Source organism: Bacillus rossius, assembly GCF_032445375.1.
Source record: "Bacillus rossius redtenbacheri isolate Brsri chromosome 9 unlocalized genomic scaffold, Brsri_v3 Brsri_v3_scf9_2, whole genome shotgun sequence".
NCBI classification, from domain to species: Eukaryota; Metazoa; Arthropoda; class Insecta; order Phasmatodea; family Bacillidae; genus Bacillus; species Bacillus rossius.
In genome coordinates this window covers 20,196,133-20,213,721 of record NW_026962013.1, presented here as the reverse complement: position 1 = coordinate 20,213,721, position 17,589 = coordinate 20,196,133, and the positions used below count along the sequence as shown (strand labels likewise).

General features: G+C 39.4%; 1 protein-coding gene across 2 annotated transcripts in view; it reads left to right on the top strand.

Annotated features, from left to right (window-relative positions):
* The first annotated feature begins 453 nt into the window (after positions 1–453).
* The window catches only part of LOC134543346 (spermatogenesis-associated protein 13), a 250,784-nt gene continuing 233,648 nt past the window's right edge, over positions 454–17,589 (top strand). Inside the window, exon 1 of one of the 2 annotated variants that reach the window (XM_063388318.1) lies at positions 454–1,001. In XM_063388318.1, the coding sequence (XP_063244388.1) occupies positions 751–1,001 (251 nt within the window). In that variant the 5' untranslated portion in view covers positions 454–750. The remainder of the gene's footprint in view (positions 1,002–17,589) is intronic. The other variant, XM_063388320.1, reaches the window with a different exon arrangement.

The window sequence follows — 17,589 nt, the reverse complement described above, 5'->3', positions numbered from 1 at the left end:
ACGTATTTTGAAGTGTTTTAGAAGTACGCTTCCCCGATTTCAGTATTACTACTGATAAATACCTACAGAATTTTATAATTGGATATATCTTGAAATATCGAAATATCGTTCCTGAATGCGAAGTTCTTGCTTTCATAAAATTCAGGGTTTGTGAAAAACGTATCACATTGAGGGTAACAGTACATATTGCTGCTTTGATTACTCACGTGTAGGGAAATGCGACGTTATATTCCTGTTTCTCCTCAACCTCCAGTCCATAGAATCTTATTTCCCCTTCTCCTTTTTTTTTTTTTTTTTTTGCTTTGCTTCCCTCCAGCCAAACCAGCTTCCTTTTCCAACTTGTATCCGCGTGGTGGAAACAGCTGTCGCGGAGCCGCGGCGGGTGGCGGTACCTAGCGGCGAGCGCCCGAACTAGCTGATCGAACCGGTTGGCGGGTTCCGTCTTCCTCTTTCAAACCGTGTTCCGAGCCAGTGACGGTTGGACGGCGGTGCGCGCCCACGTCTCGAACGCAGGTGGCGGTCTCGTTCGTTTGTTCTTTTTTTTAAATTTTCCAGCTCGTTACTTTCTCGATAAGTGACTCGTACTAATCCTGGCGTAGGGGGTTTCGCGGATATAAACAACGTGCGATGACACGCGTGCGCCGTTAAAAAAAAGGAAAACATATAGTTTTTAAATTTTTTTCTTTCTCGGGCCCCCCGTGGAAGAGGACTGGCGGTAACCTGGAGTGCGTGTGCGCGTGTGTTGGTGTTATGCGAGGCATGCGTTTCTGCGGCGAGGCCGGCCGCGGCGCGACCCCCCAGTCGAACTCGGCGTCGGCGTCGAACCGCCGTTGTCGCGTCCTGGGCGGAGCCGGCGAGTCGCCCAGCTGGAGGCACAGCTGGCACTTCACGTCGTACCTCCTCGAGGGCGGCGTCGCGACGCCCCTCGGCTGGGAGGCGGCGTCGGCTTCGACCACGACGACGCCGCCGCTGAGACACGTCCGCTCCAAGTCCACCTCCAAGTAAGCCCCCCCCGCCTCCCCCCTTTGTCCCAGCGTTGTTTTCGCACGCCATGTTTCCCCTGGGACGTTGCTAGTCGTATCGTGATGCAGGACATTCAAAACTAACCGGTACGTTGACTTTCAAAATATGGTACTTTCGTGACAAAAATTCCTCAATGTCGTACCATAACCACCACGGTAGTGGTACGTCTCTAACAACCTTGCATATTGCACGTTGCACCTGCGCAGCTGTTGTCCGTTGCCAAGGCACGTATCTTAACTTTAAAAAAAACTCGAGCAGAAACTGCGATTTGGCGTTCCCATCGGCCTTTGCGCCTCGCCCCCTTCTCTTCCTTTACCCAACTGTTTGTTTCCCAACGCACGGAGAGACAAGGAAAATATCCCCAAGTATTGATGCTCACGTTTTTTTTTTATATAATGTTTGCTCGAATAGAGCCAAACGTGTTGATGACGTAATTTTTTAATAAACTGGCGAGCCTCGTTTTGTGACGAACAAAATTCGAGTTTTATTATACCAGCAAAAAAAGACTACACATAGATTTAGTTGTTTTATTTATTTATTCCGAACTGCTAGATCTGCGTTCAAATCATCTCGTTTACTTAAATATTGCCGTTCAGCCATTTTGGAACATTATTTTCGTTACAAGCCTTCCGTGATATTGTCCCCCTCCTAGTTTTTCCTCTTCTATTGTATGTAAAAATACCTGTATGTGTCAGGGGTGCCAACTGATTCCACGGCTATTTTTTTTTATCCAAACGTTTACCCTTGAGTAATTTACTTTAGTAACAGAATCTCAGGATTATTTCAGATAAAAATAAATTTGTATACAAGGCGTGCGTCTAGATTACGTAATCCACATTATTTAATATCTTTCATCAAAACAATTCAATGTTGTTATTTTCGCAGTATGTTCTGCTATGGGACGTGACAAAACTCTATATACCTCAAAAATATAAACCCGAGTAAAACGTCTTTTTTTTTTCTGCTGAGTAGTTTTTTTTATTCTCGCTACTCGCCTGTTTATCATTATTTTAATCTCGTCGAAAATACGGGGGGAAAGAAAAAATAATATTTACATTTTGTGTCATGTAATATAGAGCCTAAACAGAACATAAAATTGACATACGTAGAATATGAAAGTAATGCAGAAGAATAAATTTGTATACGCGTGCGTACAGTTATGGGTTTGGAACCACGAGGGGGGGGGGGGTAAGACTACCTCCCCGGGTTTACGCCCACGTTCGATCCTGTTACCATGGCAACGCAGTCAAGCACCGTACTCTGGGCTGCAGGGGAGGCAACGCAACAGGCTATGCAACTTCTGTAATGTTGCGCTAACTAGTCGTGTGTTGCGCTCTTGTATTGACATGAATCACAACAACGCGAAATATGCAATGCAATTTTTAACTGCCAGACAAACAGAAGGGGCCGTCGATAGAACCAGAGGGCCCGGGGGACAATTAATTTCATCGAGCCCCCTCCCCATTACCCAATGTACAGCTTTTCAAACCTCACGATATAAAAAAAAAAGGACCATAAACGTTTCCATGGTCATAACTGTAAACGTAATTTTTCTCCATTTTTACCCTTACTCTTGACGGCATAAAATGTTTATTCGTCATTGCATAAGCAACGCGTATAATGTCAACCAGCAATGTTGACAAGTTTGTTTAAACTGACCGGTCCGAAAAAAAGAATGTTTGATCCCAATATTATTTGACATTAAATACTACTTACTGTATGTTCACACCTGCGTGCCTAATCAAAATTAGTATTTTAATCATCCCTTTTTTTGTCATCACATTCATAGCTAAAACCATACATTTTCTGTTTCGTTAGTTATATTAGGATTGTATGGTAAACGCTTTACTTAAATTAAAAAAAAAATTCATGGACATTCACGTTTTACACTTAAAAAGTTTGAAATCGCATCACATGCAAACTCCCCCCCCCCCCTTCTCCTTCTTACTAAATTACCAAATTCAAAAACCAACCTTGCTCGAAGAGGTAAACCAATACCTCACTATAGCCCGTCCCACTCTTAGATTGCAGTACACGGCTTATGGCGCGCGCTGTTGCCAAATCTCTAACACAATACGAATTTCAGGAAATGCGTGTCTTTGGAATTTGGATCGAACAAGAAGCATTTTAAGAAATCATATCGTAATTTATAATATTTTATACTATTACACATATAAATTTGTAATAATGCCACTTTTATGTAAATTTCAAATAAAAACTACCTATTGTAGACGAAATTTTCTTATAGTTTTCTTTTCTGTTCTAAAAATCCCATATATATAATTATATATATATAATTATATATATATATATATAATTATATATTTATCACATTTTCATGGGCCCGATAAATGCCGTATTTTTGGACAAGTCATGTCCAAAATGATAAATAAAATACGGTAATGGAAATTCTCGGTCGAGTAAGTTATGGGAAAAATTCGAACAATTGGTTCGAAATGGGGAAGATTTTTTGAAAAACAGGAAAATCGCAACGACTCCCATAATATGAATAATATCGAATCCGTTTTAAAGTATGATAACTCGGATTACCTAATGCCGAAAAATGTTTTCTAAATACATTTTTGATACGACCAGCCATTACTGCATGGGTTCGAAAAAAATTTTCACCGGACAAAAAAACGTAACTGCCTTAGTAGACACCTTATCAAATCTGTTTAAATTGTTTGTAATACTATCATAATTATTTTCCAAAACTTTGTCTAAAACAATGTTTGATAAGATGCTTGGTGAGAAGGATAGAAAAATAATTCAAAATTTTGTACCATGATCGCTATTAAATTCCTTCGAATTTATTTCATACATTTTACATATTATGTTCAAGAATCGATTATAATATTTTTGTTGACTAAGGAAGCAATGTATTTGAAATTGCTTGTAGGACAGAACCCCACTTATCTAAACACACGACCCTGTTTCCTCTTACGACGGCAGCGCGCGCTCTTGTGCTGATAAGACACATCTTTAACAGCTATTTCCACGGAAACTGTAGAAGCAATTGAGATGGAGCTGCTTTAAAAAACTAATTCAATTCATTGTGAACATTTTTCTCGCTTTCGTCCCCCATCTATCTTTAATAGAAAATTTTTTTCCGCGGGTCAACTTTTTGATGTGTCAGTTTGTGAGAAAATGCATTTCAATATATTTAAAAAATTATTTAAGTGAAACCTGTACAGTTTTTGTCTTAAAATTTGTTCGGTGGCGTCCTAAGGCATTCATTTACTAATAAAAAAAATCTGAATGAAATACACATGTAGGTTTTCTTTTTTTTGATGTGAAACATATCGGAATACTTCAAAACAGTTCGCAGCGAATAAGTTATGTTTTTTAATTTTTTCGGACACTTATAATATTGTTAAGTATTCAAAATAAGCATTGCCTGATGCGTATTTTGATTCTATACAATATGAAAAAAATCTTGGTCCAAAAATTAAAAATTAAAATTTCGTTTGATATTTGGCAACAACGCACGAAGAAACAAGGACAGTGCTAACGGCAATCGGCGTGTGTTAGAGAGAGAGAGAATGCGCCCATTTACTTCCACACTGCAATCTAAGAGTGGGATGCTCTATAGTAGGTATTAAGTCACGAACGCCTATCATATCCCTATAAAACACAGCTCATGGAAATCTGTTACTTTTTTTGTTTTATTTTATTCGAAATAGAAAACGTATTTACGTAACGAGTGAACAACGGCTTGGAACGCAGCGAGATGGCGCAGTGAGACACGGGCTGATATTTAGAAAAGGGGGGGGGGGTGCATAGCGGTATGCCCCCACCCTAAACCCTGAATAATTTTCAAATTGTCTCCTAATTCTTTACCTTAGTTTACCACACTTACTACAGTTTTATTTTACTGCGACGATTTTGAACCACAAATAAAATGAACTAAATGTTTCAATTATGAATGTACTAAAATTGTATTAGAAAATCTAATTTGTCCCTCCCCTGACCATCATTTAGGACCAGCCCTTGGTGAGACAGGGGACTCGCGTTACAGAGTCTCCTCGTTCGAGATCCCGGTTCGCCGATCCTAATCTCGGTTCTCCGGGGTATCTCGAAATCACGTCAGACAACAGGGTTTCCTCATTCTGGAAAGTAAGGGAAATGTGAAGGAATTTACTTTAAAATCTGGAAAAGCCACGGAAATTCCTCAGTGATAGTGATTTAAGAGAAATATCATGCTCCAGCATGCTGTCACCCAGACTCTGGAAAACATATTTTTTTTCCATATGGAGGTTAGTTCAATCTCACACACTCACACTATATAATGACGTATGCGAGGTTCGGTTTGAACTAGAACAGCTATAGGGATGGTGGAGGCTGGATTGTCTTTAGGTCTTTCAGAAAATTGCAAAATAAGTAAATGATTTGAAAAATATATATATTCGTCAGGGAAATTTGTCATTTTGGTCATGGAAAGTCATTGAAAAAACAAGAGAAATTTTTCTACAGATTTGTGTAGACACTCTGGGCAAACTCTGGGAGTTTGCTATATTGGTTGCTATATTGGTAATACTTTTCGATGACTATCAAGTTATCGAAAAGTATTACCAATATAGCTCCTGTAGCTACCTGGGCACACATGATGGTGTGCAAGCTTTAGAAGAAAAACCAAGAGATTTGAAAACTGCTCAAGCTATCCTCAGGGCTGCAAATCTGTTGTGTTCGCAAGGGGCACCGCGGAAATTCGTCTTTGGTGGTAGGGGGAGGGGGGAGAGAGAGACCCTAGAGATTTGCGCTGCCGTAGGTTTTAACCGACACAATTCATTTTTGGACAGGGTACTTGTATTTTGTATACTGCTCATATTTTGGTCTATATGCGTACAATAAGTAGGAAAACTTAAAAAAATACAGAACGTGTGCCATAAAACATAGTTTTGACGTTTACGTTTATCGATCACGTTTCACAGTCACGATTTTGTAAGTGCAAGCGAGTCCCCTCAGTGAATGAAAAAGGGGGGGGGGGATCTACGTCCATGAAGAGTTAGGTCTGTCTACGAAAAGCACTTATTAATACATTGAAGTTGAATGAGTACTTCTGTTTTAGTATTTCATTCTTGAACTTAAAAAAAAAAAAAAAACAACAACGAACATGGCAAAAACGCGTATTATCAGAAAAATATGTTATCACAACGGTTACAGATACTTGAAAACACCCAAGAGACTTGCATTACACCTTTATTTTCATTTCTAAGCCATGTAATGTTATGGGTGCCCGAAAATATAATAAGTCTATGCACGACGAGAAGACAGCGCGCCAGCCCACAGCCCTTGCGCTTAGAGGCTATACCGCGCTAGATGCAGGAGTGAGTCGCACTTATCATCCCGCATCACTAACACAAGTACACCCTTTAGTAAGTGTTCATAAATAAACACCATGCGTTGTTTTGCCATAGACAGTTTGGAAATGGGTACCGCTGGTACTGTTTTTTGAGAACTGTGAAATTGACACAAGTTACATGATACGAATTCTGTCTACGGTCTGGGCTGTGTGTTAATCGTTTCAAATAACCTCGCTGTTGGTGAGGCGAGACGTTTGGCAAAAAAAGAGAAAAAATAAGTAGTCTTTCAGTACTCGCCAGTTATGTGTTAACATCTAACCTCGGTAACGAACAAATTCGTGTGTTCTCAAGTTGCTAGCTAACACACTTATAATACGAAACTCTGACACGAAATTTAACGTAGAAATCTTTAAAATAATGCCGAGCGTGGTAAATATACGCGAATCACACGTAGTTTCAGCACCCGCCGCTAGAATTCGTTGCCGGAGCAGAAACCCGATATTTAAAAATATATAATGGAAAGGTTCCGATAAAAACGATAAAAAAAACATTAAAAAAAAACTAAACCTCGGTTTTTGGACCTGATTTTTGAAAAATATTGCCATCTTTTTTAAAATTCATTAAACACAATACTATCTATAAAGTTTTCCTTTTGACTTTGTGAATTTTGGTTCTCGCCATCCGCCACAAATGGCAGCACCGTGGTTACACATTTCCGTTCGATGCGACTTCCGTCTCATTCACGAAGTTATTCCCACCAAATTCCGTACACCGAGAGCTAAGATGTTACGCAAAAAAAGAAAAGATAGAACGAACGAAGTCGGTGTGTTGATGCGTTTGGGGGGGTAGGTAACGGAACAAACCCCGCGCCGCACAGTGCGCCTGGGGCTGTGAGCGGATCCCCGGTGGGTAATCCCACGTGCCACCCGAGTCCCGCGGCAGTCCGGCGCACGTGAAGTACGCAGGCGGCACGCCTCGCATGATGGCGGCGCTGCGGCACGTGTGAATATTTCACGTGCTCCCCTTCCTCTCTCGATGCGGACATCTGTCATGGTTACTGGGCCCGGGGGCGGGGGGGATAGCAAACATAACCCCCCCCCCCCCCCCGTTGCTTCCCCGCTAATCTCAACACTTTGCAAATACCACTTTTGGAAAGTAAAAATCCGCCGCTAGCATTGCTGCGATTGAACAAACCTATACACACTGTTTTTTTTGTTTGTTTTTTTTTGCGAAGAGAACAGAAATATTCATGTGAAATTACAGATGTTTGTAAATTTTAAATGTTTACATGAAAACAACTGTATCACTGCAGAATTGCGCTCGCAATAATACTGGGTTCGGATTCTTACCCGGGAATTTATATCTATTTGTGTTGTCTCGGTACCTCCAGTGGTTAATGTTATTTGTTAACAAGCACGTTAAAACAATATAAAGTCAAATAGTTGAATATTCGATTATATTTTCTATGGTTTCGAAAGTTATTTTTTTTTTGGGTGAAATATCAATTAAAGTATAAAATTATGCGCCAAAGTTTGTAAGAATTTCTCAGTATTATCCGATAAAAGTATTTCATATTGTGCGAAAATAAACATAAATATGTGTTGTACACAGTTACAATATATTTATTGTAGTATCACAAATTATTTTTTGGCAACGTTTCCGAAAGAATTTTTTATAAGAGTACAGAATAATTTTTTTCTGTGTACGTTCAATAAATACACATATTATTATTATTATTATTTGTTATTATTTTTGCTGACGGGTTTGTAGATCGTCGTTGAATCGTTCGAACGCCAGATCAGTCTTCAGCAATAATGAAACAGCTGTGTCTAATTATGTAAAAGTCCTTTGAGGAACTCTTACGGTGTTTTTTTTTATTTTGTATAAAACTCTGGTCCTCAATTTTATAATCAAGGGTCACTGTATCGCCATTATCAATACTATTTTTTTTTTCCATGGAGTTTTGTTCGGTTTTTTGTTTGCATGATGAAAAAGTGAACGAGTTTTTACATTGATATAAACTTAAGATTACCAACCACTATTATCCAAAGTTTTTAAAAATAAAATTCTTATGCTAAAAAAATTTACAAAATTTTGTTCAAACATTGTGGAATAAAATAAAAGGATATTTTATATTGTAGTTCATTTCATGCCTAAGAAGATAAACTATTTTACAAAAAAAAGTCTGAGTTTTTTTCTCTCATGTATTTTAATGAAGTTCTGAAGCAGTTCGAAGCGAACTTGCAAAATGAACACTCAGCCGATTCTGTATATTTGACATGAAGTTTTTTTTCATCCTAGAGAATAGCGATTCAGAGATATGATAGCGATGCTAATGCTATAAAAAGGCATGATTTCGGAGATCGAACATTTCCGTTCCACGCGACTCCCCGTTCCATTTACGAAACCACTTGGTCGACGGGTGATTCTGCGGTGGCCAGTAACTCGGCCGGACATGTTTTTTTTAAGTTATTGACCGCAGATTGTAGAGTCTTGAGCGGTAAAAGCCGGGGGGGGGGGGGGGACGACGACCTTCTGTCGGGGATTCCCAGAGATTTCGACAAGGCTGACGCCCAGCAGAAATCAAGAAATGCACAAGACTTTAGTAATTTTTCTGTGTTTTTTTGTACTTGTGTAGAATTTATATGATAAAATTTTTGTTTTTTAAAAGAACTTGTGGCTACCAAATGCCGTTTACCGAGAGCTAAGTCACACATCAAAAGTAATATTTGGCCTAAGATAAATATAGTTTAAAAAACTAAAGAAACATGCTTTTAAAGATTATCAAACTAAAAAGTAAAAAATAATTTTAAAATTAAATGTATGACAATAGTATATAAGCAATACTAGTATAAATGAGAAAAAAGCTTGAGGCGCTTTGTGCCATATTTTTTGAATACTAAGCGCCCCATGCTTTTTTCTCATTTATACTAGTATTGCTTATATACTATTGTCATACATTTAATTTTAAAATTATTTTTTACTTTTTAGTTTGATATTCTTTAAAAGCATGTTTTTTTAGTTTTTTAAACTATATTTATGTATAATTATCATAGGGAAATGAGTTACCGACACTACCTATTACCATCTGAGATAACTATTTGGAGTTGCAACGTCACAAAGAAATGGTAAAGTCTCTACGAATCATTTGCAGTTAGATGTATGGATATAATATTAGAATTTACCGGGGAAAAAAAAACATTTTTTTTTCGGCGTGGCCGGGAGTAGAACCCACGATCGCTGAATCCGAAAGCTGACGTCACAGAAGTCGCGCGCCTTAGACCGCTCGGCTAACGAACGTAATGAAATGGGTGGGACATTTTACAGTGATGAGTCACTCACTCTTAGTCGAAAGAGTTACAGACGGACAGACAAACATACAGGTGAAGCTAATATAAAGCATGTAAAAAGAGTGAATTTGACCATCGCTGTACTATACGACGCGGATACGCCATAGGAGCGTGGGAACACTCGGGGAATGCTCAGTAGCGCGAGACTGAAAGCTAGTTGGAAGGGTCGGTTGGAGAGGGAGGGAGGAAAGGTGGGTGGAGGGGGGTTATCGTTCGTCGGCGAGGTCGCCGGGGTGAGGGCGCGGGGTCCGTCGAGCGGATCTGCGACTCTGGTGAAGAAGACCTCCGAGAGGTCGCGCCTCGCCGTCTGTGGAGTCCGCGCGCGAGATCAACAACCCGACCGGCTGTTTGTTCTCAACCGCGCGGCTGAACCGGAGTTGATATAAGTCGGTCGAGGTGCCGCGCGGTCAGGCTCGCCACGCACTTAGAACTACATGTCCATAACTAGGGACACCTGTATTTCGCGAATACATTTCGTGTCAAGGTATTTCACAAAATACTGTAGCTTTTTTCTAAGAGTCATGGCAAATTGTGAGGGTGCAGCAGTACGGTGACCACATTCTCATTGGCCCCGTCAAGAGCGGGACGACACCTCTCACCGACCTCAGCCAATAACCACAGGAGAAAAGCTACAGTATTTTGGAAAAACCTTGACACGAAATGTATTCGCGAAATACAGGTGTCCCTCTCCATAACATTACGTCCCAGTTATAGATTTTAACAGTATCAACTGTGAGTGTTGTAGAGGTTTTGGTTCAAGGTCGCAATTAAACAGTAACTCAAAACAGTTTTAGATTAAGCGCATGCGCGAGTATACTGCTAAGTTGTTTTCTCGCTTGCAGCGCCACCTACGCAGAATGGCGACTCCCGAACGCGAAGACAAGCGACAACAAAGCGACGCACTGTGAAATCAGCGATGAGACTAAACATATATCATGGTCAAAACAACGACGACAGCATTAATCTTTCTCGCCCATTCTTGTGCTGTTGAAAATACCGTGAAAACCACAACAATGGTGTATGTTCATAAAATATGTTTCAAATCAATCCTTCCCTTTACAATAGTCATTCAAAGAACATTTGGGAGTTATACTTGTTGAATAATGTGCTATTCTTAATGAATAAACAGAATTTAAAAAATAAAAAATAAACATTAACACCGAAATCTCCTGTTTTAAAAGCGTAGTTGGTAGAGATCTGAAACATTCATGGATTAATTTTACGATAGGATAGAATCCAAACATATTTATTTACATTCATGTTGCTTCAGTGATTGAACAACACTCAACTTGAAGGATGCTGAGCCAATGGAAATCCGTCAACACGAGAAGTACCTACCGAAACACAATCAATCCCAGTTAACACAAGTCATTTGCCAATGAGTAATTGACATTTTTCCCGATGATGCAAACGACTGCGGAGTAGTATATCCTAGAGGTAGAGGTATAATTGGAAATTTTTCCAGTGCCTAGTAATTAACCTAAAAATAAAACCATAACAACTTGTCTCTTAACTATAACTAACGACCGGAAAAATTCGCGGATTCAATGACCTCTAGGATAGCCTCCATTTTCCTCTGCATTTCTCAAGTAAACACGCGTGTTCATTGGGTGCTAAATTGTGAGGCGTCTCCACTGGGTAGCTTGTGTATACGACGCTTCTTTGGTCGATAGTCTCTCATGGACCCAGAGAGCTCCAGTTAAACTGCGAGCCAATAGCAGAACCAGCAGAATTCTACACATGTTTGAATTTCAGCCTATCACGAAATGAATCCGCGAATTTTTCCGGTCTCTAACTATAACTGCGGCCGAGGGTAGAGTGTACACACGTGCCAATTTCAGAGCCGATCTCGTTAATTAAGTGGCTCCATAGTCCGCGTCAGCTTGATACAAGAGGCTTCGCCCCGAGGCTACTTCCTCCCCCCCCCCCCCCCAACATACCCGCTAATTAACCCACGCCGCGGAAACCCCGCCGTCTTTGACGGGAGCGGCCCCGGGGGGAAGGGGGTTTCCCTTCGGTCGCAGCTCTCTACAGCCTTGCTTCACGCCGATACGGGGCCGATAAGAGACTGGCTTACCAACTTCGGGACGAAACCTGCGGGAGCGTCACGCAGTTTTTTGAATGCAGCCGTCGATTTCTTTCGGGGCTCAGAATAATTGTTGTTTTTTTTTTGATGCGTAACATCTTCAGCCCTCGGCATACGGCGTTTGGTAGGAGTAATTTCTTGAATGTAACGAAAGTCGCTTGGAACGGAAATGTGTTAACAACGGTGCTGCCATCTTTGGCTAAATGCAGCGAATCAAAGTTAACAGAGCCAAAGGTAAATATTATAGTATTAACTGTTAAATTAAATTTTTAACAAAATGTGCAGGATTTTAATAATATACTTCGTCGAAAAATCATGTCCGAAGCCGTTGTTTAGTATTTTTTTTTTCAAATAGTTTTTTTTTATCTTAGCAGTTTCATTAAACAGTTTAAATAGTTTAAAATTTCGGTTTGGTAATAAAATGTAACTGCGGGAACTACGTGTGATTCGCATGAATAAAAGTAGTTAAAAACGCAATTTTCGTATATTTATCACGCTCGGCATTAGTTTCAATGATTAGAAGTTAAATTTTTTTTGTCCTAGTTTCGTATTATAAGTGTATTTGAAACATGCAAACACACGAATTTGCTCGTTACCGAGTTTAGATGTTTACACATCACTGGCGAGTACTGAAAGACTTAACTCACATGTTTTTTTTTCTTTTGTTTTGCCATTTTTTGGATTTCAGTGCTTTGTAACTCCATTCTGCTCGAATTTTTGCTATTTCGTCTTGCGTCTGGCCGAGATGGAATGTGTTTCTTGGGAAGGGAACTCGTCGTGGCTTGGAGCAGGCGGGAGTATCGAATTGAGTTCGAGATTGTGTTTATCATCTCCGTTCATTTGCGCGGAATGGTTTTGACGGGAGGACTGGGTTGGGGAGAGGTGGGGTGGGTATTTCCAGAGAGATGTAGCGACGTGGTATCCTGTGCTTCTCGTGCGAGACAGCGGTTTACCTTCGCCCCCGAGACAGCTGACGGAAACGTGGGGTTGCTGATTTGTGTGTTGTGTGTGTGTATGTGTGTGTATGTGTGTGTGTATGTGTGTGTGTGCAGTCTCTGTAGGGCACGAGGAAAACCGCACAGCCTTCGGGGTTTGGGCCCAGCCTGAATCCTTACATGCCTGCTGGTGCGCTCCACATGGAATTCCCTCCCACTTTATACCTTTTACGATTAAAACACAACATTTATTTATTTATTTATTTTCACTGAAGATTGGCAGGCAGACTTTCTTGAAAGCCTCATCACATACAAATAAGAAAGTAATATTTAATGACTTTTTAATAAAAACCTAAATAATCGTAGTATACAATTATACAGAAATATTATAAAATAACTGAAAATAAAGTGCAACAAAATAAATTGTGTATGAAGTTATCTTTACATTAGTCTTAATGGTCGTGATAGTAATGGTTACTTCGTAAAACTATTAGTGTTTCATATGAGTACTTATCTGTTTAACTTTAGTTCTGCGTATAAGTATTTGTCTTTTTTTTAACTATTACCACTTCGAGCGTTGCAGTTATTTACTTAATGAAACTGCGCATTTTAAGATCTGTATTAAAATCCGTCAGAGAACCAGCGCCATCTTGTGGTGAACCATTCCAACAGTGTGTATGTGTGGGAGGATATAAAAAAAGAATTTATGCTTAGTTGATGCGGCTTATCTCAGAGTTAAAATCGAAGGTGTTGTAACAGTTCATCTTGCATCACCCAAAATATTTTGCATATTTTTTTCCTAAGTTTGGGGGGAGGGGGAATATATCCCTTCTATCCCCCCCCCTTTTTTTTTTGGTCTTTGCAGTAGCCACTGCTGGTCGAGTGTGTAGTCACTGCTAAACCTACTGTCCTCGATGGAGTGTTGACTAACTTCCGCATGGAGGAGTCAGATAAGGAAAACGGAACCGCTGATTGTGTAGCCCAGGAAATACCCATTGCGTCACACGCACTTCGCAGCTCAACAATACACCAGTAAAATTGATAACGATACCTAACACAGCGTGGCTAGCGACAGGGGAAAAAAAAACTGGAAACGCCGGGGGATTTTTGGCAGCAGGAAAATGTCTGGAAAAAGTCAGGGACATTTTCGTCTTGTGATTTATTCCATGATGAATTTACAGAAAAAGATAAAATTATAGCAGAGACATATACCATGTACCCATCATTATATTGATTAAAATATTATTTCAGTTGCAGTTGTACCTATGTTACGCATACTCATTTAAAGTTACGTTATCAATTTGATTTTTTTTATAGTTGTTGACGATTGACATCAGTGGTCGGTGAACAATTTATTTTGTTCCAAATCTGTTGCAGGAATTTCTTATCACAGGTTTGCTAGCCACCACGAAACAAAACATCCATGTTGAACTGTTGAACTGATTTCTGCATCAACTATAAGCAGATTAGCATTTCAAGTTTCACATTGTAGGTTATTTACAGTTTTTTTAATGATACGATCTTCACGTCACTGAGTATCTCAAAATGCCGTGTGGTAGCCTAAGAGAGCTGCTCCTGTAAAGTGATACAAAAACGTTACATAAGAATTATCATCGCTTAAAGACTGAATGGTATTAGAGTTTATCAGGATTACCGTGAAGCATGCAGCTATAGCTCACCAGATTTTTCATATCTAAAAACTTTGGGGGGAAATATCTGTTTTAGTCATTTTTTTACTACCGCAAAAATCATCTACCTGTTATTTTAAAATCTAAGATATTTGGTGTGAACGGTGTCCTATAAACAAATTAATTTTTTCGAGTGCCTTTTAATTAAACTTGTACAAATACGTCTGTATTTAAAGTTATACTTAATTCAGTTTCTACGACTTGCCAAGACACAATGGTGGAAACTACAGTTGTAAATCTTATAAGTTTCTCGAAACTCTAAAGAAAATCTGACTTTTAGATGAGTTTATAAATGCGCGCTCTCGTGCCTGGCACGCGGAAGTTTCCGCTGACGTAATCCAATAAATATGGGAGTGTGCGGGTGACCTACATTTAAATCGAGCGAAGTTATAGCGTGTTTGAGATCTCGTTGAACCAGTGATGACAAGCCGTTGAAGTTTTCTCAGAAGCTCGGGAAAGAGGTGTTAAGAAAGGGGATGGAGGTCTTAAGGGGTTAGTATCCTAAATTATTTTGCTTCAATATTTCGTGTATTTTTGCACATGTTTTTAAATTAATTCATAATATAACATATAATTGTTTATAAAAGGCCTTTACTACTAAAAAAAAATTGGTTGTCTGTAAAGTCGGTTTACGGACGATAGTTTAACGTGACGTCATAACAAAACATTGATGAAATGATTGCATACTTTTATGAATAAAATTGAATCATTTTTATTTAATTATCACTATTTTGTATGGATACAAAGATGGAGTGAAATGAAATCTACAATTTAATTGATAAATTTACTTTTATTTGCACTCATTAATTCAGATATGTTTATTACTTTAACGAACAGATTATTTTAACTATAACTTTTATACATGTTTGAAATTTAAGTTCTTCCAATCTGTGTTATTATGTTAAGGATAGGACGATGATAGGAAATGTAGGAAACGAATGGGAGTGTTTCAAGTTTAATGTGCCTCGAAAAAGTCAAATCGATGGTTGTTCCAATCGAGTGGAAGAGAGATAAATGCGGCGCAAGCGTACAATGAGCGTAACGGGACACAGCGTAACGGGACACTTTTTCGAGCGTGCAGCCGGCGTTCATAGATTTATTAGACGTTGTCACGTCAAAAAATGTCATAATTATTTTTATGAACTAAAAGGCAAATTTTAATATAAGTCCTAGCATGTACTGAAAGAATGACATCATTTAGTATAGCCTACAGTTTTGGATTAGCTGTTCGTATGGAGTCTTATAAAACTCTATTTTAAGTATATAATTCATTTAATCGATAAAAATGAGGTTTTCCCGAAACCTCGAGAAACTCACATTTATGTGGTGTTAGGAAAACTGTATTTTTAATGTTTTATGAATTATATACTGAAAGTAAAGATTTTTAAGGCGAAGTTACATACGAGTGGTTAATAAAAAACTGCATACAATATGATTCCACGCTTTCAGTACATGCTAAGATTGACATTAAAAATTTGCCATTGATTAAAGACTAGTTTAGCAGGAAACGCCGTATGTAAACAATTGAATTGTGTTATATTATGAATCTTTTTAATATCATGTGCAATAATACTAAATATTAAAAGAAAATAATTTAGTATAACCCCCCCCCCTTTAAGTCCTTAAGGCTCGTCCCATTCTATCATCGCTCTTGGATACACATCTGCTTGTTAGGGAGCTACGGAATAGATCTATAGGAGCACAGGCATTACCACCATCAAAATGTTGTTCTTTAAGCAGCTACTTTTTTCTCTGTACATTAAGGTAACACGTGTCAAATTTATTTAATTATTTTCGGAGAGAGAGAGAGAGTGCCTCGTTCAGTTCAGTGGTGAGATGATTGTAAAATCATCGAAATACCTGAGTTTTGAATTTCCATCAATCGTGTCACCATGTCTGCATCATTTATTAGTGAGGCAGAAAGAGTTTCTAGTAAGCAGTTATGCGTACTGTCTATATTCCACGAGCAATTATAAAAAGAAAAACTGTCCTTGCAGAAGGTAATTTCTTCACCGACGGAGAGACCGACCTGTCGATATTTCTTTCCCACCTTCTGACGTTAAGTCGAGCTCGCGAATGACAAAATGCCGTTGATTTACGTCGCGGATGTCGCGGACCCGTTAATCGCGTTGCGAATCCCGGAACGATGTCTCCTCCTTCCTCCTCCGCGCCGACTCTTCCTCCGACACGAAGTTGACGTTGGCGTCCCCCTCACCCCTTCCCCACAAACCGTGCGGAATGCTGGTTGTGAGACTAGGAAGGAAGGAAGGAAGTTTCTCTGATGTTCCCGCGCCACCTTCCTCCTAGGTTCATTACCTAGACTGCTTCACTCCGACGCTGCCACGCCAGGCCCGCTTAGTCAGGGCCCGCCTAGTCAGGGATGTATCTGTGTCAGTGAGGCGGGGTGATGGGTGCGACGCTCGCTGGTGCTTATAGTGCTGTATCGCCTCTAAGCGCAGTCTTCTCGTCGAGCATTGGACAACTATGCAATTTGAGCGGCGACCGTAACATTAGAGTATATGGCGGAGAATTGAAGTTAAAGTTATAATATAATGCATGCCACGTGCTTTCATGAATCTGTACGTTCTTTTTATGCCTAAAAAATTAGTCTGAAAACATGCCTTTCAGCGGTTACTACTATTCTAAAATTACAGTTTACTTGATTTACTTAATCTGGAAACAAAACTACTTCGGTCCTCAGCGATACCTTTCGTAAACAGACGCCACTCCGATATCTTGAGCAGTTTTCACATCGCTTTTTTTATTGAACTGCACACCGTTTGTGTGCCCGGGTAGGCGGGGCCTTTAAAACCCCTTGTCACTCGGGCGCGCACACAGTGTCCAGAGTTTCAGGAAAAACAACTCGAGGTTAAAAAACTGCCCAAGATAACACCTATCTCTCTTTCACATCTGAATGGAAAGGTTTTTATTTTTGTTATAAATAAGTTTAACGCTATTACGCCTGTTGTGTTGATAACATAATTGTCTAACAATATCTGCTTAATTTTTACGATTATTCCTTGCGAACTTCTTTCAAGCTATCAAAAAAAAAAATAGCATTAGCCTTTGTACAGCTACGACAAATCAGAGTGATTTCATACTTCATGCACCATGGTTTAACTACTTCATCTTCAAGTAATTTTCACAATCTAAAAATATTTTTCCAAAGAAACTTGTAACTGGTGAAGGGAAGGGAGCAGGGAC